This window comes from Euprymna scolopes, chromosome 3 (assembly GCF_053919585.1).
Source record: "Euprymna scolopes isolate OS-2025 chromosome 3, ASM5391958v1, whole genome shotgun sequence".
NCBI lineage: Eukaryota > Metazoa > Mollusca > Cephalopoda > Sepiida > Sepiolidae > Euprymna > Euprymna scolopes.
Genome location: NC_136484.1, coordinates 121,688,260 through 121,715,103, shown reverse-complemented (window position 1 = coordinate 121,715,103; position 26,844 = coordinate 121,688,260). Strand labels below are relative to the sequence as shown.

The 26,844-nt window shown below is 32.5% G+C and overlaps 1 protein-coding gene across 2 annotated transcripts in view; it reads right to left on the bottom strand.

Annotated features, from left to right (window-relative positions):
• LOC145258239 (cubilin-like) overlaps window positions 1–26,844 on the bottom strand; it is a 1,360,229-nt gene that overhangs the window by 341,940 nt on the left and 991,445 nt on the right. For both annotated transcript variants that reach the window (XM_080116206.1, XM_080116216.1), the window contains exon 10: window positions 5,239–5,363. In XM_080116206.1, the coding sequence (XP_079972332.1) occupies window positions 5,239–5,363 (125 nt within the window). The remainder of the gene's footprint in view (window positions 1–5,238; window positions 5,364–26,844) is intronic.

The window sequence follows — 26,844 nt, the reverse complement described above, 5'->3', positions numbered from 1 at the left end:
TTCATTTTGCGCCTAAGCAAAAGGCTAAAGTTTGGCATCTTATATTCCTTCGTTATTCTGTTCTGATTTTCTCAACATTATTAAATTAGATTTTAACCATTATAAACAATTTATTGAATATGAGCTAGGGGGAATTGCCAATTTCCTCCATTGACAGTACGTAAATGACTACGGTACAGTCGGTCGTGTTTGAACTGGAACCAGCCGAATCCATAGTTCTTGACGGTATTGTTTCAATCAATTACCGTTTCTATGTAAATTAACGATTCTATGTACACACACGTATGTGTTTGAATTCATTTACTTTAACAAAGCAAACACTTGAAATTTTTGAATTAAAAAGATAAGGATAAATATTTGGATTAATCAGATTACTCTTAATATTTTGCGAGTTATTTTCATCTGAAAACAACACTCAGGATGAGAACAGTGGTCTGAATTATCTAAAAAAAAGTCAAAAAATCAAACGCTTTTAGTTAGACATTTAAAAAAAATATATAATTCAGACTAGAAAGTGGAGCTTAGGTTTCCTTCTGGCAGCATCGTAACTCCCGCTACTATCATTTTGTTCAGAATTCAATGAGCGATTTGTTTGACAAAGGAGGACAAATTGCTGTTTTCTGAGTAGAAATTTATTTATTATACACTTATCATTGGTTAGTTTTTTATATTGACATGGGATTTTAGTTCCTTACATAAATTGGCTTCATGTCTTGTCTGGGCGGATTTACGTATAAAAAAAGCAATACAAAAATGAAAATTAACGTAAAAACGCTCTAAATATTCAAGTTTCAAATTATGTTATCTAAACATCAAGTTATTTCCATCGTCAATAAATAAAGAATTTCTGGTGATGTCTGAAGATACCTGCTCCGTGAATTCAGAATGCACTAAACAATTGTTTTTTTTTTACCCTTTTCGAAACTCGATCATTTTCTGCAAACTCAAACAAAAACCGGTTTTCTTCTATGAAACCACCAAATATCACGAATAAATATTTGAAGATATAAAAAAAATTGAAGCATAAAAAACATTTTCCAAGATTGCCGGATTAGGTATTAAGTAAGTCGGAAGGCATGGATATGCTGTTAAACAAAACTAGCAAACCAAACCATGTGAATAAACAGTTGAAGATATAATGAATTTAAAAAACATCTCTCCAAATTACTGCATTCAGCATTAGCACAAAAAGGGTTGATGTGCCGTAAAACAAAACGACGAACAAAATATGACAGTAAAAAATCCTTGTCTCGCCATTTTAGAGAAAATAAAACGGCGCATGCGCAGATCGCTTTCTCCGCGTGGAATCAAAACACCATTTAAATTCTGAGCTGTGCCAAACTGCATCAAAAGCGCAACGAAAGGATAGAAAGACGGGGATAAATGAAGAGGACGGTGTTTACGTTGATCAAAAGAACGGAATCATGCCTGGCAAAGGTTAGTAGATACAAGGGGGGCATAACTACCAAGTATGCCCTTCCCCCTTACCATATTATCTTCAGACTGAAAAAAAAATCGGTGTATAAACGTAGGATTTGGATCCAAGTGACAATCTGTCAACACTTCAGCTCAAAGACAGTGCTCGACCACCCGCCATTCAAATGCGACAGATTTCATCTGGCTACAAACGCGCTAGTATAATTACCTCAGCGACGCCAGAGTACAAGCGGGACGAACAGAGAGAGACGCAGATGTAGAATAATGAATGGAAGGAAAAAGATGAAAGTCACGAATTAATGGTCGGCACATCAGTTCTTTTTGTAACTCTAATTAGCGTCGAAAGAAAGGGTGGCAGGAGAAAAATAAGAGGTACTCAAATGCCAAACGTTTTCTTTAAAGGGACATGTTTTTTGTAATAAATCATAAAGACAGAAAAAAGATAAGTGGAAACAGATCTTGTTTTTTAGAGAGTAACTAATTGAGAAAGAATATAGTTTTTTTTTTTTATCTGATCAAGAAAACCAAAAATACGATCTTAGAGTGTGATACATATATAAGAAAAAACAAAGATAAATCAAACGAATTCTCTCCAGAGATATTCAACTGATCAATATAATACTATAATTGATAATCTTGCTTATTTGCACACTGAATCCAGAGTTGATGATGGGAAGGAAAAGTGGTGGAAGGAGGGAAATATAACTAATAGAATTAAGAGCAATAGCGTAAGAGGAGAGTCAGAGGATGACAAACTTGCTCAATTGTCAAAAGGAATAGTTTTAGGCGCGATGTTTATAAAGGTCGTTATCGGAAAAATGCTACCTAGCAGTCATCAAGTTAGAACGACAACAGAACAACTGGTGCTATTTTGAAATTTTCCGTCTCCTAAACTAGTCACATAAGAATCTATTAAATCCGTAGACAAAGTGGGTAGATATATTTTCATTTTCCTAAGGGCAGTTCTGACTAAACTCCAATCTACCCAGCATGCCATCCCCCCTTACCATGTTATCTTCAAACTGAAGAAATTGGTGTATAAACATAGGATTTGGATCTAAGTGAGAATCTGTCAACACTTCAGCTCAAAGACGGTGATCGACCACCCGCCATTCAAATGCGACAGATTTCATCTGGCTACAAACGCCTATAACCATTAAACATGTCACTTCATTTCGACATACGGGGTCCTTGATATTTTAAAAGAATATTATGATTGTATAGTACACAAGTGAAAATCGCATTTCAACTAAAAACACTTTGAGAAACTTAGGCATAAATAAGAAGCTTTTATAAAAATCAGAAAAAAAAAACACTGATCGAGTAGAAGTTTAATTACAGGTAAAAATCAACTCTACTGCTATTTTATCTGATTGCGTCTTTCATTTGTACTTGGTTACATGAAAGATTGACTTATCTCCCCTGCCAAAGAAGTACTGACAGTATTTCCGATCTTATCAATAATAGATCGGAAAAAAGGAAACGACTGTTTTTATATGAAAAAAAAAATTATAGGTAATCTTTTACTCGACTATTTTTATCTAAGTTTTTGTGATAATACTTATTTTTGCATGATACATAATATTAAAGTGAGTATTGGTTTTCAATGCGATTTTCGTTTGAGACTAATACTATATAAGAACAAATTACTAAGATATTTAAGTGTACTCATTAATATGTATCATTTTTCTCTCTAGTATCACTTCAGCCCATTATCTTTTAAAGCAGCGATTCCCGCGTTTTGATATCCATCACTATCACAAGCAATAAATATATACTCTATTCAAACTCTTTTGCAATAAACTAAAAAAAATAAAAAGCCATATAAATATTTTCTATCATAAATACGAGTCCTAAGTAGGGCTCGGATAACGGCATATTCTTTTCATTGTTTTGACTCTCGAGTGTGTATCCCTTGATATCTTATATGCTTTTATATAGAATGATGTGGTTCTCAGTTGATTAACAGTGTCTGTGTCGGATATATACTCGATAGTCAAAATAATGAAAAGAATATGTTGTTGTCATAGCCCTAGTCATAAGTCATATCAGTTATTTAATATACTTTTATAAGTCAGTTCTTTCCACCTTAATTTTCATCTAATAAATATTAGATAAAAACTACCTAGCAAGAATATATTAATATTGTAAACAAAATAGATAGATTGAAGCATCATAACGCTTATAAACACTAGCAACAACGGTTATAAACATTGGTAAATCAAAGGTATGTAACAATTTCAATAAACTATTTATGCATCATGTGTCTTTTTATATTTAAGGATCAGTAGTATGTAACTAATAATATGTGATCATTTATTAATACAAACTCCAATCGATATAAATTCATTTGTCACCTATAACAACTGGTAACTTCCATCTATAACTTCTTAGCTGCATGCTAATAATCAGACCCTCGCACACCAGGTATTTAAATCGAGAATCTCTGGTTAAGAGAAAAAACGCAATATAACAAACAAATTTTATTCGTTTTAAACATGTTTAAAATGATTATGCTGTAACGGATTCCTCTTAATTTGACCATGGACCGCAAGAATATACAGTAAACTCCTTTAATTTGGACTTCCTCATACGTTGGACTGTCGCGTCAGTGAAATTGTATTAGCATATTTGACGCGGAGTTGCAGTAAAACTGTTTACATGGTAAAGTCAGATATTGCGCAAAAATGTTAATATTGGTACTATTTAATTAATGTAGATTAGCTATTGATAATTAATTTACACTAACTGTAAGTTTTCTTTTTCCGATTGCTATATTTAAAATAGTGTAAAACAGCCCATCACAATGGCTTGCAACTCTAAAATCAAAGAATACATCTGGTCTAGAAAAAATTCTTGAAACCAAACGGTTACCGACCAATCACGCTGTTCTTAAATCACTTAATCCAAATGATGGTGAAATGTGGGTGCAACAAGATGAGGAAACTACTGATCAATATCCTGAAGGCAGTAATCGTAATGAAAATAGCGACAGTTCTCATTATCTTGACCCTAATGTAAATAACCAACAACACTCTGATGAAGCAATATCATGGGATGATGCAGAAAAGTCTATGGGGACAGCTATAAAATTTCTAGAAAAAAGTCCTTACTTTAGTGACAACTATGTTTTGCAAGCAATGTCACTCCGAAGAGATATAATTATACAGAAGCTTCAGAACCAAGAAATTGTAGATTTTCGTGATCGCTTACGGAATACAATGGCAGCGCCCGAGAGATCAATCGGTTAAAATAGAAACTGCAATGAGACTCATTCAATGAATAAATAAAAAAAATACATATTTTACATAAATGTATGATTTCTGTAGATGATAACTTAGGTAATAAATACCTAACAAGTAAGAGTAGATTTAATTTATTTTTAGTGTTTTTATTTCTGGTAATAATATTTAACAATTCTTACTTGCAATATATCGTAAACTCAACTTAATATATACTTGAAGTATCATAACAATGAATTTCATTTGCTATTTCTTAATTCTTAGAAAATTAAAGTTAACTGCAGCACTTTTTTTATATCACGAAACTTGAACAGCATCTTCTAATTTGAACGAAGCGGATGTTCAAATTATAGGAGTTATACTGTATAAAAAAATTATTACTGCCTTTCTCCAAGTCGAAAAGAATTACCTGCTTATTACTTTTTAGGTTTTTCTCTTTAATGAAATACAAACTCAGTGTCGTTACATTTAAAATAAAAGTCGTATTTCGCGGGAAGGTAAAATTCTGAATTTGCATTTTTTTTTTAAATTTATTCGTATGTAATGTGAATGCACTTACCGAGGTAAAGTTCTGCGTAGTCCTTCATGCAACCGACCGAATATTCAATGTCAGAGTCTCGCACATCAAGATATAACTTTCCCGACCGGCTCCCAGATTTTATTAACCAGGAACATGAAAGGTGACTTGAAGAGAAGAAAAAAAGCAGTCGTCAATTAAATTTAAATAAAGTAAACCTCTTTTTAATCAACGAAGAATAACTAAAAATAGAAATGTACACAAATTAAGTATGTAAAAACCAGAAACTACAATGACAAAGATAAAATGTCAACTATTGAAAGCAACATATAAAAATCATATATATATATATATATATATATATATATATATATATATATATATATATGCATACACACACACACACATATATATATATATATATATATATATATATATGAGAGGACGTTTAATTGGAATCGGAATAATCGGAACTTTTCGCAGTACATGAATCGGAAAATTTTGTGCCTTTTTTCCGATGCTTAAAATTAACTTATTGTTTTAAACTACTAGTAAAACTATGTATTTATCCCACCATTAATGTATTATTTACGTTTGCGAGCATATATGCAGATATTACATGGAGTTTTCGGTAATCTGAAAAAAGAACAAGCAAAACAAAAAAAAACAACAAAAAGAAAAACAACAAAAGCAAGACAAAAACGAAAACAACTCTAAAAGATAAATATTTAGAGGTTTTAAAAGAATTGCAAATTGTATAGAGATTGTGAATTTCGAACAGAATAGGTAATTGTATTGAAATAGTCACATCATATTGTTATTAGCACAATTTTTGAAATTTTAGTTAACGGCAAGCTTGTTGATTTACTGGAAAATCAAGATCTCGTTAACGATGTTCACTGGTTTTCTTTCAACTGTTGAGTTTTTAACTATTCTAACTGAACGAACCTGTCGGTTTATGGATAATTTAGGAGAAAGTAAGACCATTGCATTCGTCATTTTGAAAGCGTTCGATAGTGTGGAATTCTGGTCTTCTAGATTAACTTCAGGCTTATGATATTGGTGGTGAGACTCTAAACATCATTAGGTTTTTGTTTTCTCATCTAAGATTACGAGTAACTCTGTTTCTCATTCTTTTTTTTTCTACCAATGGTGATCCTCAGGACTATTTTATGCCCAACTTTTTTTTCTATATAAATCAAGATTAATCAAAGAGAATATATCTATACTAATGTTACTTGTCACCAGTCTTCCCCGATCAGTAAAAATATGCAGTTAATCTACAAGTTGACTTTAGTTCAGTTTTAGATTGTTTATTTCGTTTAATCTGTTAATACTCAGCTTGTGTTGTTCAAACGTAAACCTGCCCCCTTTTCTTCATGAGATTCTCAGAAATGGCTCTGCTCACGTGAGAAAGACGACTGAAACCTCTTGGTTTTTCTTTCACAGTAACAAAAACTCGTCTCTACAACCATTGTAAATAATTTTCCTTTCTTTCTCTGCCTAAAATTTGACGAGACTTCAATGAGCAAAGTTTTTTTTTCTGAAAATGACTGAAACAATACTACTGCTTCTCAACTGAAGCTAACATTATCGCTTTCAAGTTCAATATAAACAAGTTCTAGCTGAGCCGTACCTCTTACATAATCGAATTCTGCTCAATTTCAATCCTTACCCATCATCAGTGTTGTCTTACCGTTCACGAGACATTCACTAACCGTTATCTTCGAGTGGCCATTGGGCCTTGATAAGTATTCACTGCTAAAAACAAAGTAAATGATTCGCGATTGTAAATTCCTCGCAATCCAAATACAAATTATGTAGATAAATGCCACTTCTTGATTCACACATTTAGCCTCAGTTAAATTATTTGAGTCAGTAGAAAGTGAGTGTGTAAAGCCAGTTAAATTTTAAAATATAAAAAATACATTTGCGAAATAAATCTCGTTCTGCTCCCCCATCTCGCCTTTCCCTTCTCAAGGTAGGGGTTAAATACTATTTCTATTTTTGGTAGTATTTCCTTTGGTTTATTGTGAACTATTCAAATTTTGAATTTTATAGGTTTATGACTTTTAGTGTGAGAGAAACAAATAGAGATACGGAGAGATAGATATAGAGGGTTGGTTGGTTGTTTTACGGCATATCAACCTTTTTCAGGTTATTTAATGCCGAATCTAGTTATTTTGAGGAACGATTTTTAATGGAGTATATATATATATATATATATATATATATATATATATATATATATATATATATATATATATATATATATATATTTTTTAAAGTCAGATTCTCTTTAACCCATAGCTGGGACCCTAACAGGTTCTACTACTCCGGGTCAGAGTGGACCTGAGAGCAATGGCAATTAAAGGGTGGCTCCACACTCCCCAAGGCCCGCAAGGTGGGGCCTCACCATCGGATATAGTTTTAGGTCAAGATATAGAGGGAGAGAGATAGAAAGATCAACATCATATAAAATTAGAACGGAAGTAAAAAAAAAAAAAAAAAAAAAAAAAAAAAAAAAAGACTGAGAGTGATAGATTTTCATTTAAAAAATTAATCATTTAGTGAGTTAATTGCAAATGTCACCCATTGGAACAATCAAAATAGAAGTTTGTTTTCAAACCTAACTTGATCTTAGACTTAATGAATATTCAAGCATATATTTTGAACGGGAGACATATATAAAAAATAGGTTTGGGGGGAGCAAACGATGATTAACTCAAATTTAGTATAATAATATATATAAAAGGAACTTTGTATGTAGGTGTGTGCGAGTTTGTTCCCTATGGACTCGGAAACAGTTGGGCCGATTAAAAAGAATTACATGAAGGTACTTGATGTAACTGAGAGTGTTCTTACGTAGGTTTCGGCTCAGAATGCGTTTAATAAGTATCGATAATCGAAAATGTTCAATTTTTAGCAAAGGTAACAGTCTTTTATATAACTTCACAGCACAAATGTATTTGAGAAGTTTTATCACCGCAACAGCAAAAATGCATAGCCTATAAATTCAACTGTAAATTCTTTTATAAGACGAGACCGCATTCGAAAGGAATGCTTGGTACAATTGAAACATTATGCTTCACTTTTGTACGTTTAATTTTAATTCAAGTGATTATATCAAAATAATTTAATAAAATCAACAGTTAGTTCTTTGATAAAACAGAGGCGCGTCCGAAATGAATGGTTACGTTAAGAGCACAACTGAACCAGAATGCTTCATTTTTGCATTTTAAGCTTCAAGAGAAGCTTTAATTTACCAATGTTATACGATCAACAGTAGATTCTCTACAGTGCAGTGTAGACTACAATATATTGTCATTGCGAGGAAGTATGCAAAGCTTCCTCCCGGTACACTGAAGGGCGTGTTCTTAACTAGAACAGGCAATCAATCAATTTGATTAAAAAAAATGGGCTATTTTACAGATTTCGATGACAATAGAAGTATGAAAGATTAGAACATTCACGATTTTATTTAATCGAGCACAACGTCGGGTATCCCTGCTTGTAATAATAGATGGAATTATATTTTTCATAGGAAACGTTCATTCGGACATGCATATTAGTAAAGGAAAAAGAGGGAAATCGTTTCTTTCAACTCAATTCAGCCGACAGATTTGAAACTTGCTAAAATTAGCTTATTGTTTACCGCCAATCCTCCCCCCTCTCTCTCTCACACACAAGTATTTTTCTCTCTCGAATTCCTCGTATGGCATTCGCTAGGAGAATTGTGTTGACTGGTTGACGGGGTTTCATTGTAGAATGTGCGTGCTTTAGGTGACGTGCGACTTGAGTTTGTTTCAGGTATCGCCGCGACGAGACGCACAGAAGTGCTGAACGTACACAAACGACAACCGGAGCAATCGCATTTGAATATATCGTTTTTGTTGCTTTCAACACGAAAGATGAAAGTCGGAGACTAATTTCATTGCAAATATTGCAAAGACCGTCCAGTGAATGCCAATGCATTAAGGAAATTAATACTTATGTAAGTCTGTGTGTGTGATAGTGATACAGGCATTAAGTATACTTTTATTAGAAGTTAACATCTAAAACTTTTTACCACACGCAATCATATATATATATATATATATATATATATATATATATATATATATATATATACACACGTTTCTGAAATTTTTTTAGATGAGGATTAGTTATTCGTATTATTTGTATTCTACGGACTACTGCTCTCATCTTGAGTGCCATTTTCACAGCATCTCTGTCGATGCAACCTCCGACCGTCTTCAGGTGTATCTTGTTGAGCTCTGGAGAGTTTCTCTCGAAATCAGAAATTTGGACGCAAAGACTCATGGCGCAAGGACTTAGAGTACTTGGAAAAATCAATTGCAAAAGTGAAATTATCTTGAAGGTTGAAAGGATAAGTCTAAGTGTAAGCGACTAAAATAATACAATTGCGAATTACTTAGAATCTCTATACAGTCATGACTAATGGAACGAAAGCATGCTACCCTCTTGAGGTAAAGAAAAGGTTTCGTTCGAAATTTCGTCCAAATTCCAGAGTTCGACAGAAACATTCGACAAGATATACCCGAAAAAGGTCGTAGATTACATCAACTGAAACGTTGTGAAAATTACACTCAAGATGATAACAGTAGTTCGAAGAATCCAAATAATATCAATAAAATCTAACACATTTATTTTTTGTGGATGTCTACATCTTAATAAGTTGATCAATACAATTGCCATCTCCCATTAATGATAATGCAAATTTCTTTATAAAAACTAATCGAACACGGTTTGTTAGTTGACTATTTATATTTTGCTGACTCTTGCTTGAGAACTGGATTTTTAGAGTCACCGACAGTCATCAACAACGGTTCGATCTTTGCTTGAAGCACTTATGTAATGTTCAGCTCGTGGATCTAAAAATGCGTAACAACTTCGCTCAATATTCACTTGTTTCGAAAAAGGAAACGCGTAGATCGAGTCACGATAAGAACACTTATTTCAAAACAATACTATTGGAAAATAATTTGGAATAGTGTTGGGATTTTTTCAACCTCTAACACTAAATGAAGTAAAAAAAAAATACAAGTGAAGCATGCAGTGAACGAGGCACAACAAATGATTAAGTTCAGCATTTTCCCCCACCCCCATAAGTCTCCAGGGGATGTCAATTCCTGGTGAAAAATGAACAAACGATGCAGTTTTAGGCCTTAACATATGTAAATTTGAGTTATGCATCATGCAAGAAAAATGCCTAAGTCCATAATTGCCCCCCTCCTCATTTAGACCACAAAAATCACCAACGCCTTTACATATTTAAATTTGAGTTCAGCATCATCAAAAATGCTAAGTAGACATACACACAAAACTTCTGGACAAATATAATAAAAATGGTCAAAATTTAAAAAAAAAAAATGGAGCGTTTCTATAAGCCCTAAAAGAGCCCTTGGGCACACCTAAGAGTTAGCGCTAAGTATAGATAAGCAAAATTATTTAGAAATCAGTTAGTTTTTCAGAAAGTCTTATAAAAATTCAAGGCATCATTTTTTAATAAGCACAAAAGTGTCAATTTGAGCCATTTTAAGCAGAAAGGCACCCCTGAGAAGGCAACTGGAGTTTTCTCGGAAAATCGGTTCTGTTACTTTTTTACTTATATCATGTTTAATGTTTGTGCAAAATTTCAAAAACTTCCAAGGCGTAGTTATTGAGAAAAGTGCGGACAGACGAACGGACGAGGGTGAAAATATAGGTCCAACCTCCTTTTGTCGGGAGAAAAATAATCCTAAGTCATTCATTGAAAAAACCCCCCAAAAAACTCCTTTCTTTTGTAAGTCATTCCCCTGCAATCAGAATGGTCCGTGAATAATTGCACACACATCTTTGTTCTACTTAAATGCTTCTCAATGGTAAGTTTCCTCGGAATTAAAAAACACCAGGATTTTAAAAACAAAATCACATCATCACTTGGCCAGTCATATTTATGCAGATTTTCCCGCTCTTTCTATCTCACACCATCCTTATCTATCTCCCTCCATCTATTTTGTTTTTGTCAAGAGATAATCAGTTGGGTGCCGATAACATCGAATCGATTTCCAGCACAAATTCCTTGTACAAAGAAAATGCTCCTTGTTAAATCTATATAATTAAAACAGATGTATGTGTGTATAAATAATAAACCGATAAATTCTTAAGTCAATGGTCAAATAACACTGAATTTTACAAGAAATAGTCATCATACACCAAGGAAGGTTTATGACGAGTAAAATATTTGTTTGAATGGATGACTAACGCGCTCATAAAGCTGTCAGAAAGTTGAAATGCAAAATGTTCATTTCAACTTGCCGACATTTCTATTACTTTTGTGTACGAAGTGGTTTAATTTTTAATCTATTTTCTTTATCCCTCGATACCTGAATCTGTGACGAATGCGGTTGAAGCATTAAATGTTTTGGCTTCGATTCTAGCTGGTAGCACCCAAGTCATTTTGTAAAACTTGAAATCAGTACAATATATTATGTACGATATTATATTACATAGAGAATTGACTGAAATATTAAGTACACAACTTGCATAAACTTAAATATGTTTCAGCGTATTTTACGAACAGGAAGATCGAGCGCCCATCTAGTGTTTGAATATATTTCTATATCAGTTGGAAAATGTGTGTCACTTATTTTATACAGCATACAATTTCAGCTGAAACCCCAACCACTGATAACGAAGACCCGAAGAAAAGCCAGGAACAGACGTAGCTGACAACATATAAACTCCTTGATTTATCGATATTTCTATCGTTTTATCGATTATTCTCGCGGGGAGCTGGTTGGTGGGCTAGGACATAACCGTTCTAGAAACGTTCCTTAGACCTAGACAAATCAGGATACTGTCCCCGGCAATCGATATTAACACACTAGCATAATCACTCTGAAGCTTCTAACGTTATTTTTTGCGTTTATTATATCCTTTGTTCGATTCGACTTCTCGTCTCATTCGCTCCCTTTTAGCTGTACACCATATTCAAAAGTGACCGGTAGATATATCCCACCACATTAACCATTCTCAATTACTGAATAATATATTGGAACGCATTTGCTCTCAAACACAACTAATTCTAATGTAACTCAAAATTCTTTATTTTCAAACTTCGCCAAGACGATATAGAAAAACAAACAAAAAGTTCTGTTTTTCAGTCTGCAGAAACGATTAGTGAAAATGTCGTGCGTAAAGTTTTGGAAAACTTCTATTTCAGAAATTTATTGGAAAAATTGCATTTTTGTCTTTGAAAACGAAGTGCACTTATCGTAATAAAATCGAAAATCAAATGGAAATGAAAAACGAAATCACGTCCACAAAAATACGCGCTTAAATTCCGTGACTGCATGCTCAATCATACACAACTTTCTGCTCGACATCACAATCTTTGAGCATTTTAACTGCGAGTCTCGTTTAATTTAATTACTATAATTTAATATTTCCAGTATAATTCATAACTTTCAAAATTTTAATACTCGTAGTATACCAAGAGAATTGAATTTATTAATACAGCGACCAGACATCCGTGCTGTATTGTCCCATATGCATTTTGGATATTCTTCGGGGTTTTTTTTTTGTTTTTTCTTCTTTTTCCTATCTGGAGGCATTTTGCAAAACATTTTGAGTGAAGAGACATTGTTGTAATGGAAAATTGATCCAGAAAGGCACCATAGCAGTAGTAACTGTCAAAGAAAATATTATCAAATGGCGAATATTAAATCAATTGTCCCAAACGCAAATTGGCAGCATAAATCCAGCCATAGATACTTTGAATTGTAAAGAATTCCAGGTAAGTAATGATAGCATTAATCGATCCAGTTTTCTTCTAGATTCAAGATGAAAAGCTATGACTGAAAAAATTCAGTAGTTAAAAAAAAACAAACAAAAAACAACCCTAGTACTTCATTGGTTCGTTGTTACCACCCTTGACTATAAATATAATCGTCAAAATCATTGGGATCATACTTATAAATTAATAGCCACAATCCTGGCTGCCTGGCGTTGCCCGGGTGTTTGTGTGGCGTTTTTGCCGTTGCGTTCATCGCCAAACCGGAAGCGGCGAAAATTTAAATTAAGGGTATTCTATCGAAAAGAGGGGATGACTTTCGAAAATATCAGCGATAAAAACAAAAAAACAAAAATAATAAAAAAAACCCTCCTTGTCGAAAAGTGTCCAGTTGAGGGCGACGGAATAATTATTTTTAGCGAATTTTTCGATATTTGTCGTCCGAAGGGTCGGCTTCAAAACGATACTGATCTGTGAAAATCTTTCGCCCCCGTCGAAAGTTTTTGGCAGACACATATACATGCATATACATTTAATCAGACAGGTGAGATTTATATTATAGATGACAAAATATATTGTGCCCCAGCCCCGTTTTTATTATAACGAGAAACTCGTTTTTGTTTTCATTTTTTTTTGTTTGTTTTTTAAGAAAAAGTATAGGAGTGTAAAAAATGAGGGGAGCAGTTCTTAGTTTCAATTTTGTTTGGATTTTAGAGCTCAAAATTAAAAACCTTTTGTTTAACTCTTCCTTATACAAAGGAAAGCAGATATAGAATTTGCATACAAGTTGTTCAGACGAGTAATAATTAAGTATACTTTAATTAGAAGTTAACATCTAAAACTTTTTACGCATGCAAATATATTTGATATATTATAGGTGATTGTGTGTGTGTGATTATATATATATATATATATATATATATACACACACACACACAGGGTGTCCACAAAGTCTGGCTACATAATGTAACGAGACTTTGTGGACACCCTGTATATATATAAACACGTTCCTGAATTTTTTAGTTGAGGATAGATTAGTAGTATTAATCGGTCTGAGAGTAAGTCATTTTGTAGACTGATAGCCTTAGGTCTGTCAGGTTGAGGTTGCCATGAAAATATGCGTGTTTGAAGGATTTATGCATACGCGTTATGTGACCATATAACACATAAGACTGTTAGGCAACTTGGTGAGTTGATAAATTGGAGAAATATGTTAGGTGGAAGAAAGATTAAAAGATTGAAAAAACAAATTTGGGGTGATGAGATGTTAGATGCGAAAATCTTGCTCGAGGGTTTCTAACAGAGTTTACTGTCATGCTTTACGGTCTTGACAAGTAATACTACTCTGAATCAGAGTGAACATGGAGCTAATAGTAAATAAGAAACCCATATTCCCCAAAATCCCGAACTGTTGCCCCACTATAGAGTACATTTCATACGTATGTGAGAAGTAAAATTCATTTTGAGAATGGGTGATTCAGCAAAGAGTATTAATAATAGTTTAGTATTTTCTCTTTATCCTGAAAGCATAAACGGATATGCTTTAAAAGAAGACATTGATTGATGAAACAAATCTACCTCTTCTACTTATGAATCGTTTGAAATATGGGAAAATAAACATTTTCATAAAGAGTAGGTAGAACGGCAGAATTAGGTAAGACAAAACGACACGGGAAGATGAAGATAGGAAAAAAGGAAGATAAAGCGAGATCAAAAGAAATAAAAACGAGTAAAAAAGGAAATAAGAACATAAAACTCTAGCTATTTGGCTTTTTCTTGTTAAAATAAAGTTGAATTTGGCTCTTCTATAAGTTACAAAGTAAAACTTAAAATTCACAACTTGAATAATACGTTAACATAATTCTATTAGATGCCCTTTCTGTCTGCCTGTTGCTTGAAATGGTATGTTCATAGTAAATTAAGCAATGGATCTTGTTCATAATTAGAACAAGGATTCTAGACATAAATTTTTGTATAATTCTACTTTCATTTTAATGTTCAGAGACGTAAAAGTGATGCAAAAGTGTTTGTTCAGGTAATTAATTTTACTCTCCTTCAGACGGGTGGTGAATATATATATATATATATATATATATATATATATATATATATATATATATATAGTCACTTATAGACAATATTTATGGCCTGTAACACAATACCTCGTTATTTTAAAAGTCTACAACAGACTTAGCAATGTAACTTTACACTAATTTTCATTTTCGCTCGAAAAAAAATTTCTAAGCTTCAAAACAAATAGTAAAATAATTTTCATTAGGCTTAAGACAGTGATAAAAAAGTGACATTTGTCTAAAACACTGATTTGTAAATGTCCAAGCATCGTTAAAAAATGCTCTGTCAGTCGAGATTTATTATAGCATCTTCATTTCAAAGTACAGATTGAATGGAGGTGGGATCATGAAAAAAAAAAAAAGAAAAGGTATTAGTTACTGACGTATGCATTCTCAATGCCTGGGTAGATTGGTGAGTATTTGAATCAATTTATTTCAAATGAAAACATTACGTGACATGACGTCCGACGGCCTGGGTGAAAACCTTAATTTAAACCATTATAATCTTGCACTCAGAAGTCAGTCTGATTTACCAAGTTTATAAAGGCTCCTAGCTCATGTCCTTACTGAGACTATACCTGTAACTACGTTGAATAATTAATGTTACTAAAAAGACTGCCTTTGTGATTTCTTTTCTTGTTTTCCTGTGATTGTGAAATAAATTCTTCCCTAGACCGATGTTTCAAGATGCAGCAGAGAGCGACGCACCTACCTATGAAGGAGAACCTCCTCCTCAACGTTCAACATCAGGAGAACAGCCGAAAGACCCTTTTGGTAGAGTTACCGACCAGCCACCGCGGGTTGGTTGGTTGTTTTTTTGTTTTACGGCATATCAACCCTTTTCAGGTTATTTAATGCCGAATCCCGTTATTTTGAAGAAATGTTTTAAAATAAAATGTTTTTTTTTCAAGTCGGTTTCTCTTTAACCCATAGATGGGACGCTCACAGGTACTACCACTCCGGATCAGAGTGGACCTGGGATCAATAGCAATTAAAGGGTGGCTCCACACACCCCAAAACCCACAAGCTGGGGCCTCATCATCGGATATAGTTTAAGGTCATAATCAGGACCACCAGTCATCGCGGGAGCAGAACTGCCACATGAAGTTAGGGTTGTGTGTTCTAATAGAAAAGCAATGAGTTCCAGCAAGCTTCTGGTATAGATATTAAAGTCCTAACCATTAGACGAAGAAAAGATTAAGACAAAGATAAAAACCAGACGATCAAACAACAACAAGGAGTACTGAATACGTCTTCGCCAGTTTAAAGACTTAATTCACAAGGAGTTAGAGTTAAAGGCTCTCAAAAGCTTTCGAAAAGTTTTGAAGAAATTTAAAAGATGTTGGAAACTTGAAGGGTCCAGATGCACAGTCATTGAATTTTATTCGACAAGTTTTTTTTTTCATACTTAAAACTCCTTTTTTTATTTATGTAAAAAGAAAATACATCTTTGTTATATATTAGTCGTGGAATTGAATTCATCTGCAAATCATCTAACTAATTTGCACATTCTTTTATACATTCATTTTAATTCCCTATTATTTTTTTTCGGTTTTCTTATGGGATGATCATCTTTAGTTAACTGTTACGTGTAATTATATTTATACAGATACTCTGCATAATTTATACTTGCGAAATATTTGTGTAAAAAGCTTATAGTAAACTCAATCCCCATTTATATATATATATATATATTTGTTTAAAAAATTTTGCCTGCCGAACTCCTGTCAGTTTTTGGACTACAAACATCAAACTTAATATATAGGGTATTCGGGCCCATGCGAAACTTTAGATTTTAGCCGGGGAAAATCGGTGCTAAAGGGTGAAAACAAAAAAAAAATAAATTTGTTAGGTGAGTGTTGAACGACGACATTATGAATATGCACGCGTAACGTCATAGCTCTTCGTTCATGTTTTGATTTTTAGCCTTGCAGCAAACATGTCTTCCTAGCTCAGGCATTAATGTCAAAGGAAAAACTAAACGTATTTGTTGCGTTTCTTGTGTTCACGCACGAGTCATTTTTCTTTTAAACTTTAAATCATTACTATTTCTTGGGTCAAAGATAATATAGATACGAAATCTGCATTAATCAAAACATATTTAAGCATATTTTACGACCAGGCAATGCAAGGCGGCCTGCTAGTATAATTATATTTATTAACACAGATCTACAATTGCTGTACCTATACGGCGTAACGTGGGAGTAAAAAAGAAAAGGTGACTTATTCCAAAAAAAAAAAAAAAAAAAAAATACATTCTGGTGACTTTGATTTCGAAATCAAACATTTTGTGCAATAGAATGGAATAACATCGATTTCGTATTTAGGTGCTAACTGATTAATAGTTACGAACAAATAATGTGTAATTAATATGGAGGCGAGAAAAAGCACATTTACGCATAGCTTTGAAGTCATACTGTAATGTTTTTGTTCAAGGAAGAGAACTTGATAGAGAACGATATTTTTTCTCTGTTTGGGTGAGTAAGAGAAACTGTCTTAAACATTTAAGGCAATAAATAATTCGAAGAGAAACTGGAGCTTAGTAATACATATACATATATCCGTGATAACATTGTGGAATAAATAAAAACGCAACATGGGCTAGTCCGAATCAAGTATCTGTATGTCAAACTAGTTGCTACTTTGGTCTAACTCTTAACATTCCGATAAAATAAATTTGAAATTATTTTAGATATTTGCTCATCATTTGTATTTTTTTGTTAATACTAATATCCTTATCATACGTACGTTTCTTTTGGCATTTGTAATCTCCAACCTTTCTTAGATGCACCTTAACTAAGTTGAGCTTATTAGTAAAAATTCAGGATTATTAAGTCAAATCCGAAAATCAGTCAGGAATTTGGAATTGAACGCCTTTGTTAATCCAATGAATAGTGTTTCTCTCTCTCTCTCTCTCTGCTATTACCTATTAGAAGTTTCAATTTTGTCATTGTTACTTAGTATAACCCGCAATAAGGATTGAACAATTGGCCCCCAGAAAAAGGTCACCTAACATTTTTTGGTAATCAAAGTAATTATCAGTTCCACAACGTGTTCATAATTATTAGTATAATGTCCGATTAGATTATAAATAAAAAGTTTTTTTTTTTGTTGTTTTTTTTGCGCTTTCCTCGTTTTCTCCTCATCTGTTATCGGATATCCGGTTAAGTACGCTGTCTCTAATCCTCGTTTGGAAGCTCGATTTTTTTCTTCCGATGTTATCCATTGTCGAAACGAGGTTAAGCAAGAAAATAAAATGTCATCGTTTGTTAGGAGCATGGAGTCAGTACGTAATTTCTTTATACGTTTACCGATAGTTCACTTCGAAGCAGGATGTTTAACCGGAAGTTAATTCTGTGTAATTTGTGTTCAGATTTGAAAAAGACGAGTCATCGAAATTCGTTTTATCATTTGAGATTTTTCAGTTTTATCTTTTTAATTATGACTTTACTCTGTACTAAATCTGCTTTCCTTCTTTCTCCCTGTTATCTACGTAATTTTTGGAGATCAGAAACTTTAAAAGACGTTATGAAGTTCTTTTAATATGAAAACTTAAGTATAGAAAACTTTAAGATTTCCTTATTCAGAGATAACGTTCTTTTTAACACAGCACTGCAAGCTTTGAAGAATGACGCTTCTTATTCATGAGAATAAAGCAAGCGTTAGTCCTACAGCGACTTCAATAATGTTTACACAACTTCTTTTAAATAAAAAGTACAAGGAAACGCCGAATCTTATGAGTGTGTATATATACTGAAGAACAAAGAAACATCATTGAATGTAATTCTGTGATGTCTAATGGATTAACAAAAACATTTTTGTAGCCAAATAATAATACTCATACGAACACTATATTTGCAAGTGGGTTATGTAGTTTAAGTGAGGAGTGTGTTTAAAAAGTCGCGTGATTGTGAATTGCTATAAATAGAGGGGTTCCTACACTTTGTTCCATTTCCAAAGCTAGAACGTCGAGCAACGTTGTGTGATTTTGCTTGTACATTTTACAAAGAATCCATAGACAATTTTACACTCTTACTAAAAATAGATGGGGGTTTTATTATAGTTAGATTATTTTAAGAAATCACAAGTTACCGTGTAATTACGTTGAAATAATGATAAAAACAAATGATTCTTCACTGTAATAATAGGAAATTATATATATGAGAAAGAGAGATAGTTATGCAGGTATTATTAAATATTATACTAGTAGGTCGCCCGGCATTGTCCGGTCGTAAAATACGCTTAAATATAATATTCTTATTAATGTAGATTTTGAGATTTCGTATTTATTGGACCCAATATATAATAGGATTTAAAAAGTTAAAAAAAAAAAAAAATGACTCGTTTGCCCTCACTGGGAATCGAAAATAAAACGTTTAGCTTACGATTTACTTTTTCCTTTTACTAATTTTCACTTTTGCACAGATTTTCCCCGGCTAAAATCCAAATAAGTTTCGCATGGGTTCGAATACACTGCATATTAAGTTTCATGTTTGTAGACAAAAAACTGCCAGGAGTTTGGTAGGAAAAATCCTAAACAAATATATATATAAGTCTTGTTCTGAACGACTAAATCCAAAAACCAAGGTGGACCTCCACTTTTATTTGAGTAAAACATACTTGGAGCTAAATAATATATTAATTAGAATACTTATTAATATGTATTATTATTAGATAAATATTTAAGAACTTAATTCCTGAATTGATATTATTTAAATTAAAACCATATATAACCTCAGAAAATTTATGGCTGGATGGCAAACGTAGGTTAAATCTTCGGTAATAAAATTAGGATCACGGTTAGGATATTAATTATAAACTTATAATTTGAATAGTTTAGCCTAGATTTAATTGGTTTTTGTGTAATGAATAAATCATAAATGCATATTAGGAATTTGCCAAAATTAGAACTTTGCAAAAACATTAAAATATTGAACGTATTGGGTTACCTCTCTTTCAATGTTAATACATATGATTTTGGTAACTTATAATCCAACAAAAGCTTTAAGATCTCGAAGGTACAGAGTTAACTCCCTTTCAATGTTTAAAATATCCTGTAATTGTAAATCTTAAGAGGTAAGAACGAAAGAAAATAAAACAATAAATTTAGATCCTTAATTTTAAATGAAGAATGAGGCTGCACTGAATATACAGTAATGTTTAACATTTTTCCTTATGGAATAAGTTTAAACTAAAACCGCTTTTTGAAATTACACAAATAGGTTAGCCGATATTTTTGTAAATAAACAAAGATTTCAGATACGAAACTAACAGATGCGAAACAAAATAGCTGAAGTCGTAGTTTTCTAGATTGTATTAAAAAAATTAAAGAAATTTAATTCAAGAAATTAATGAATAGCATTAGTATTAAGTGAACATAGGTAATTAGTGGTAACGTTGTATGATAATTCTATTGGAAATTTTTTTTAAAGAGAGATACGAAAATAGGTAATATATAAAATCTTTAAAAAAACTTCGGAAACATGTAGATGCAGGTAAAATATTTTTCCAGGTTTTTCCACATAAGGAAAATTGATTCCATACTGTTCATTGTTAAAGTGTTTTTTATTCAATACGTCTGACGAAAGGCTATTCTTGTGAAAATTTTCAAACGACAATGTTTGAATGTTCCGAATAGTCTTGAAACAATTGTAACTACCGATGAAATACACTATTTGTTGCTATCAATCTATTCCTTAATGTCTTGAGGTTGTTAATATATATAGAAATAGTTTTGTATTTACTATAACCTTTTCATGCAAATATAACGCAAGTATAAATCTTGTACAATATCTGCATGAATATAATTATATGTAATAGTTAAGTAAAGATGATCATTCCATTAGAAAACCGAAAAATTTAATAGAGAATTAATCAAAATGAATGTTTAAAAGAATATGCAAATTAGCTCGATCTTTTGAAGATGATTGCAATTTCTAACAAAGTTATATTTTCTTTTTAATTAAATCGAGAAAAGGGTTTTTAATATGAATATCAATACACAAAAAGCCAAATTTATAGGGGTATGGATTGGTTGCTATAATCAATGGCGAAACTACTCAATATTTAGGAAAAAGTTTATGCAAAGTTATGTTTGGAAGATAGAATCAACAATATATATATATATCTATTATGAGAGAGAGAGAGAGAGAGAGAGAGAGAGAGAGAGAGAGAGAGCCGTGTGTGTAAAGTGTTATTTACTACAGCATTTCAGGTTAAAGTGCATATGCTAACACGTATCTCGTATATTGTTCATTTTATCCGGTATGGTTAGTTTCAATCTATTACGAGTTGGAATTTGCAAATGTTCACCGACTTTGACAATAAATCCAGCAATGTAAGGGGTTGGTTCATCTTCTGGTCCCTGATTCATAACATCGTGTCCCAACAGATTTACTGTCTGTTGCTAACCTTAGTAAATGTCCTTATTGTAACAAACGGCTCGTGTATCATAAATATCTGGCGGATTTAGGAAAAATCCGGGGAAGGAGAAAAGAGATGGGGGAAGCGAACCCCCGCCAAGGATAACGATAAAGCGTTTGCTATATTTGAGATGATGTTAATTAAAGATAAGATATTTGCCTTCAGAAGCGTTCACACAATACCCTTCATAAATACACGTATGATTCGATTCAAGCTGATGCATCCTAGTCATACAACTGTATTTTTTTATTTTTGAAATCACAACTTTACAAGATATAAAAATCGACAGATCATTAACTCTGTATTAATATATTTTAATTCTTGCAGATTTCGTATATCATATTTAAACGTACTTTACCACCGGCTACACTGGGCGTCCCTGCTAGCTTAGATAAATAATTTCGCAGTTTTAATAAAAGAGCTACAATAATATTAGTCTCCATTTACGCTGAACATATACAGAATGGCAACATTATATTACATATGAATTAGTCCGCTGCGGAATTTCCACAGGTCCCGCTTGCACGCGTATATATATATATATATATATATATATATATATATATATATATATATATATATACATACATACACACACACACACATACATACACACACATACCATTATTTCTGTTATAATAAGCACTTTTCAAAATAACCTTTAAATAAGTATTATTTCAATGTATATTTTATTATTCAAAGGAAATAGAAAAATAAAATATACATTGAAATAATACTTATTTAAAGGTTATTTTGAAAAGTGCTTATTATAACAGAAATGATACAGCTCTTAAGGTTGCCGTTTATAGTTTAAGAGTTATCTTCCTCTGAATCGTTCAGTTATCGGAATTCTTGCAGTAAGCTGTTCATTTCGACGACTACCTTTTAATATCAACTATCATTAGTTGATTCAGAGAACTATATTAATATGAATATCACACCGTTAATATAACAAGCCAAGTAAATATAGCAAAGTTTGCAGAGCTTTTTAATATTAATGAATTGAATTTTTAGATGGATAATTTATATCATTTGGATTATTCACACTACTGTTCTTGTCTTGAATTATATTCTCATAACATTTCGGCCGATGTAACTTCCGACCTTTTACATGTGTATCTTTGTGAACTCTGAAATATGTATTGAATTATGAACGAAACTCAATGTAAATATAGAGGGGGGCAGCTTGTAATTACAATCCTATGTATAGGCGATATTATATATGCAATTAAAATTTACTCAAGACTTCTATCTCGTTATGTCTGACGGAAGGAGAGCAAACTACCACCGTAGATCAAATAATTCCATTCGAAATTCCATGCAGATTCCAGATTTCGATAAAGATTTAATGTTCAAAAAGATACACCTGAAGGTAGGAGATTACATCGGCCGAAACACTGAGAAGATGGAAACAGTAATCCGAATGATACAAATAATAACATATTAATGAACACTATTTATCTTAACATTTCATACAGTTGTACTCGATATCCGATAGTTAAAAGTTTGTGAAAATATTTTTTTCATTTTATAGAAAAGAATATTAAAATGTATAGAAAGGTTGAAGAAATTCTTATTACATTTTTGACAATTATGTTCTGCGGAGTAAAAATATATTACTAGCAGTAACCCATTTTGACATAACCAGGAAGTTTTTTTTTCCACTTCAGGTTCGTTGTTTGTTTTTGTTTTACGGCATATCAATCCTTTTCAGGTTATTTAATGCAAAATCCAGTGATTTTGAAGAAAAATGTTATTAATAGTATATATATATAAATATATATATATATATATATATATATATATATATATATTCAAGTCGGTTTCTATTTAATGCATAGTTGGGACTCTAACAGGTACTACCACACTCCCCAAAGTCCGCAAGCTGGGGCCTCACAATCGGATATAATTTAAGGTCATATCCAGCAGTTCCAATTAAGCTACTTGGGTTTAACTGTGTGGTCCCCAAGGAAAATATGTTTATTTGTTTATTTTAACTAAATGATCTTCCAAGAGTCATATTTTGTAAGCTTATGCGGATTATCTTTGGATATAACATTTGTTTGATAATAAAGGGGGGAGATTTCAGTGGAGAATAAGAATTTCTAATAAGGGGGGAGATTTCAGTGGAGAATAAGAATTTCGGATTAACTGTATTTACATTCTGGATATGTAATTTTTTTTAAACTGCCTTAATTGTTATTGAATCATGGAATGGTCTTTTTAATTTAATACTTTATAAATATACATATTTTAATAATTCTTATGATTCGGCTTATTTAAATTGAGGTTATCTTCAAATACAGATGGGGAAAACTAATGAGCACATATCTAAGTTAATGGCAGAAACCCTAGAGGAAAAGCTTCAGACCTTCAGTCTGTAGTGGAATGGGACCAAAAATGGATGGTTACGTTCAACGCTACCAAGACAAAGCTCGTTTTCCTTAATAAATACACGAAACCTTACCAACCACTAATAACTATGGCTAGAGATACTTTACCTAAAAGCACTTCGTTCAAGCTCCTTGGCTTAACCTTCACAGGAAACATGAGTTGGAATAGATACATCGAGATCATTGCCAAGGCTGCTGCTAAGAAGGTGGGCTATCTCTATCGTGCTAGAAAGTTACTTACGCCTGAAAGTATCCTGTACCTCTGTTATGCCACCATTCGCCCATGTATGGAGTACTGCTGTCACATTTAAGCTGGTGCATCTGCTACTAGTCTCCCTCCTGGACGAGGTCCAAAAGAAAGTCGCCAACCTGATAGGTCTCGAACTGTCATCTTAGCTTCAGCGCCTGTCCCATCGACGAAAGGTTGCATCCCCTTACCTGTTTTACAAGTATTTTAATGGTGGATGCTCTGACAAACTACAAGCTCTTGGACCTTCTCGACGAAAATACCACCGGCAAAACCGATAAGCAGTAAAGTTCTACTCCTACATAGTCGAGATCCCTAGGTGTACTCTAATAGCTTCTTTCCCAGAACTGCAGGCTTTGGAATTCTCTTCCGGTTTCCTGCTTCCCCAACTGTACTGACATGTAGAAGTTCAAGTGTAATGTGAACAGACATCTCGCTGCTAAAATTCCTACATAGTACCCTTGCAACTTAGGTCCCTGATAGTAGCCCCTACATCAAAGTGGCAATGTGTCTTGTTTGGGGTGAATATGCAATTTAAAAAAAAAACTTAAGATATAGTGACGACATTCTAATTTGTCTTGCCGAAGGCATACAAATAGAAAAAAATTAGAAACTAATAGTCGAATCCTCCATATAATTTACCTATAAAACCGAGAAACAGCGCAAAACGATGTCTAAACACTTACATAATTAAATAAGTACCCATCGTTTACTGCGTCGAAAGATCGCACGCAGGAATTGTTATATACATTTTTCTTTTGCAGCATAAGGAACAGAATAATACGAAAAACACGGTAAGATTTGTTTAACATATTATTCTGCGCCTTCATTCTCATTTCATATCTAAGTATTAAGCTAGTTATTACTTATATTTGCATTTTGTATAAGTCTGGCCATTCTTCTCTTATTGTAAGAATCATTTAGCTTCGAAATGCCATGACCTAAAGAGGTTTCTTTTCTTCCTTACTTTTTCCCTATATATTTTCCTTATTGTTCTGACATAAAGTTATAACTTTCATTCTACATCTTTCATTTAATATATTTGTTTGTCCCTCTTAATAGTGTTGAGCTTTTCTTATTCTTCTAAGTTTTGCTTTGTTAAAGATATATTCCTTGATAACAAAGCACATCCCATGATAGTAAAATAAATAAACCCAAACTGACATACATATATATATATCACATTAATATATCAAAATATATAGAACCGAACATGAGTTTTATCTTACTGATCTGGACACCATAAATTTCAATTTGGGAGAAAATGGTTTTGAATTTTTAATAGTTCTTTCATACGGCAAGCTGCCGCAAGCACGCAATTCTGCAATCAGCCGGAAGGTGGGAAACTCGGCGATTACACTATTTACGATTATTCGAGAAACTACTGCTGGACTTCTAAGAACTGAAAAAGGCAAACAAAAACAGCAGCAAAAAAGGAGCAAAACGAAAACAACTTTATTCTTTTTGTATTTCTATGTATTTTAAGATGAAAACTGGTTTCGTAAATCATGTCACCGAAAAATGTAGCTTGTCTCGTTACAAGAGCTTTGGTCGCAAAATGGCAGTTCTACAAGAGATGACTCATATGAAACCCAACGCTTCCGATTACTATTTAGAAAACAGACCAAAAATGACCGAGCCGTCGCCGACTAGTCAATTATTAGCTACATTAGATTAAAACAACCGTTCCATTTTTTCCATGACTGAATGTTTGGGTCAGTTACTCATCCTCTCTCCTCTCCAACCCCTCCTCATGAAAAACTGGTTTCGTTATTTTATTCGAATTAGTTTATTAAAGAGGGAGAACTTATTTTAGTCCAGCTCTAACCTTACCTGATATTTTATTGTCATTCTTTAAAGTATACCGTTTTTTTTTGTTTTGTTTTTTTTACTCATTTTAGCAACTTTAAAATCGTAACCTGCATTAGACATGTTTGCTGTTTGTTCATGAATTACAATCGAAAACATTCGGATCGGAATGAAAGTTGTCTTACAGAAGAACCTATAAACTTTTAACAGACAAGACAATCTAGAATCTATTGTTAATATAACATTAAGAGGGGACACAATTTAAAAAAAATAGTTAAAATGCTACAAAGAATTATTATTATAATCATTAGGATTAAGTACTTTACTAGATCTAATGTGAACTAACGACGTGGACTAGTTAAGTTCGAATTTTATTGGTTTTACAGTAGCACTTTCATTGTGGAGGCTTACTTTTCACGTGGTCTTTCGTGTAATTATCCGATTGTGTATTTCCATAATGAGTTGTAAGAAATAAAAGTAACTCATACTAACAATCCTATACAATCGTTTACAATAGTTTCAAAAGGAATTAGTAATCCAAAATAGGTTGATATGCGGCAAAATATACTTTAAAAAAAACTAATTTAAAACGTGTACACTAAAATCAGATTAAATATTTCCAGACAATATCTTTTTTTTTCATTTCTTTTAATTGGTAATATTATAATTTCGTTTCACGTTTTTACTAGATGTTAACAATTCAAGTTATTTCCATTAGTTTCAATTATGATTATCTCCCTTGCAATCGTCTTTCATAATTGCAAGACTGTATTAGACTTTTGGAATTTGACCAGTTGTTATTCACGAATTCAAGTAAACTTGATATAATTAACTTATCTAATGCTATTTTACTTTACCAAAACAATTTTGAAGTCGATATATATATTTTCTAGAAATTTAAGAAAG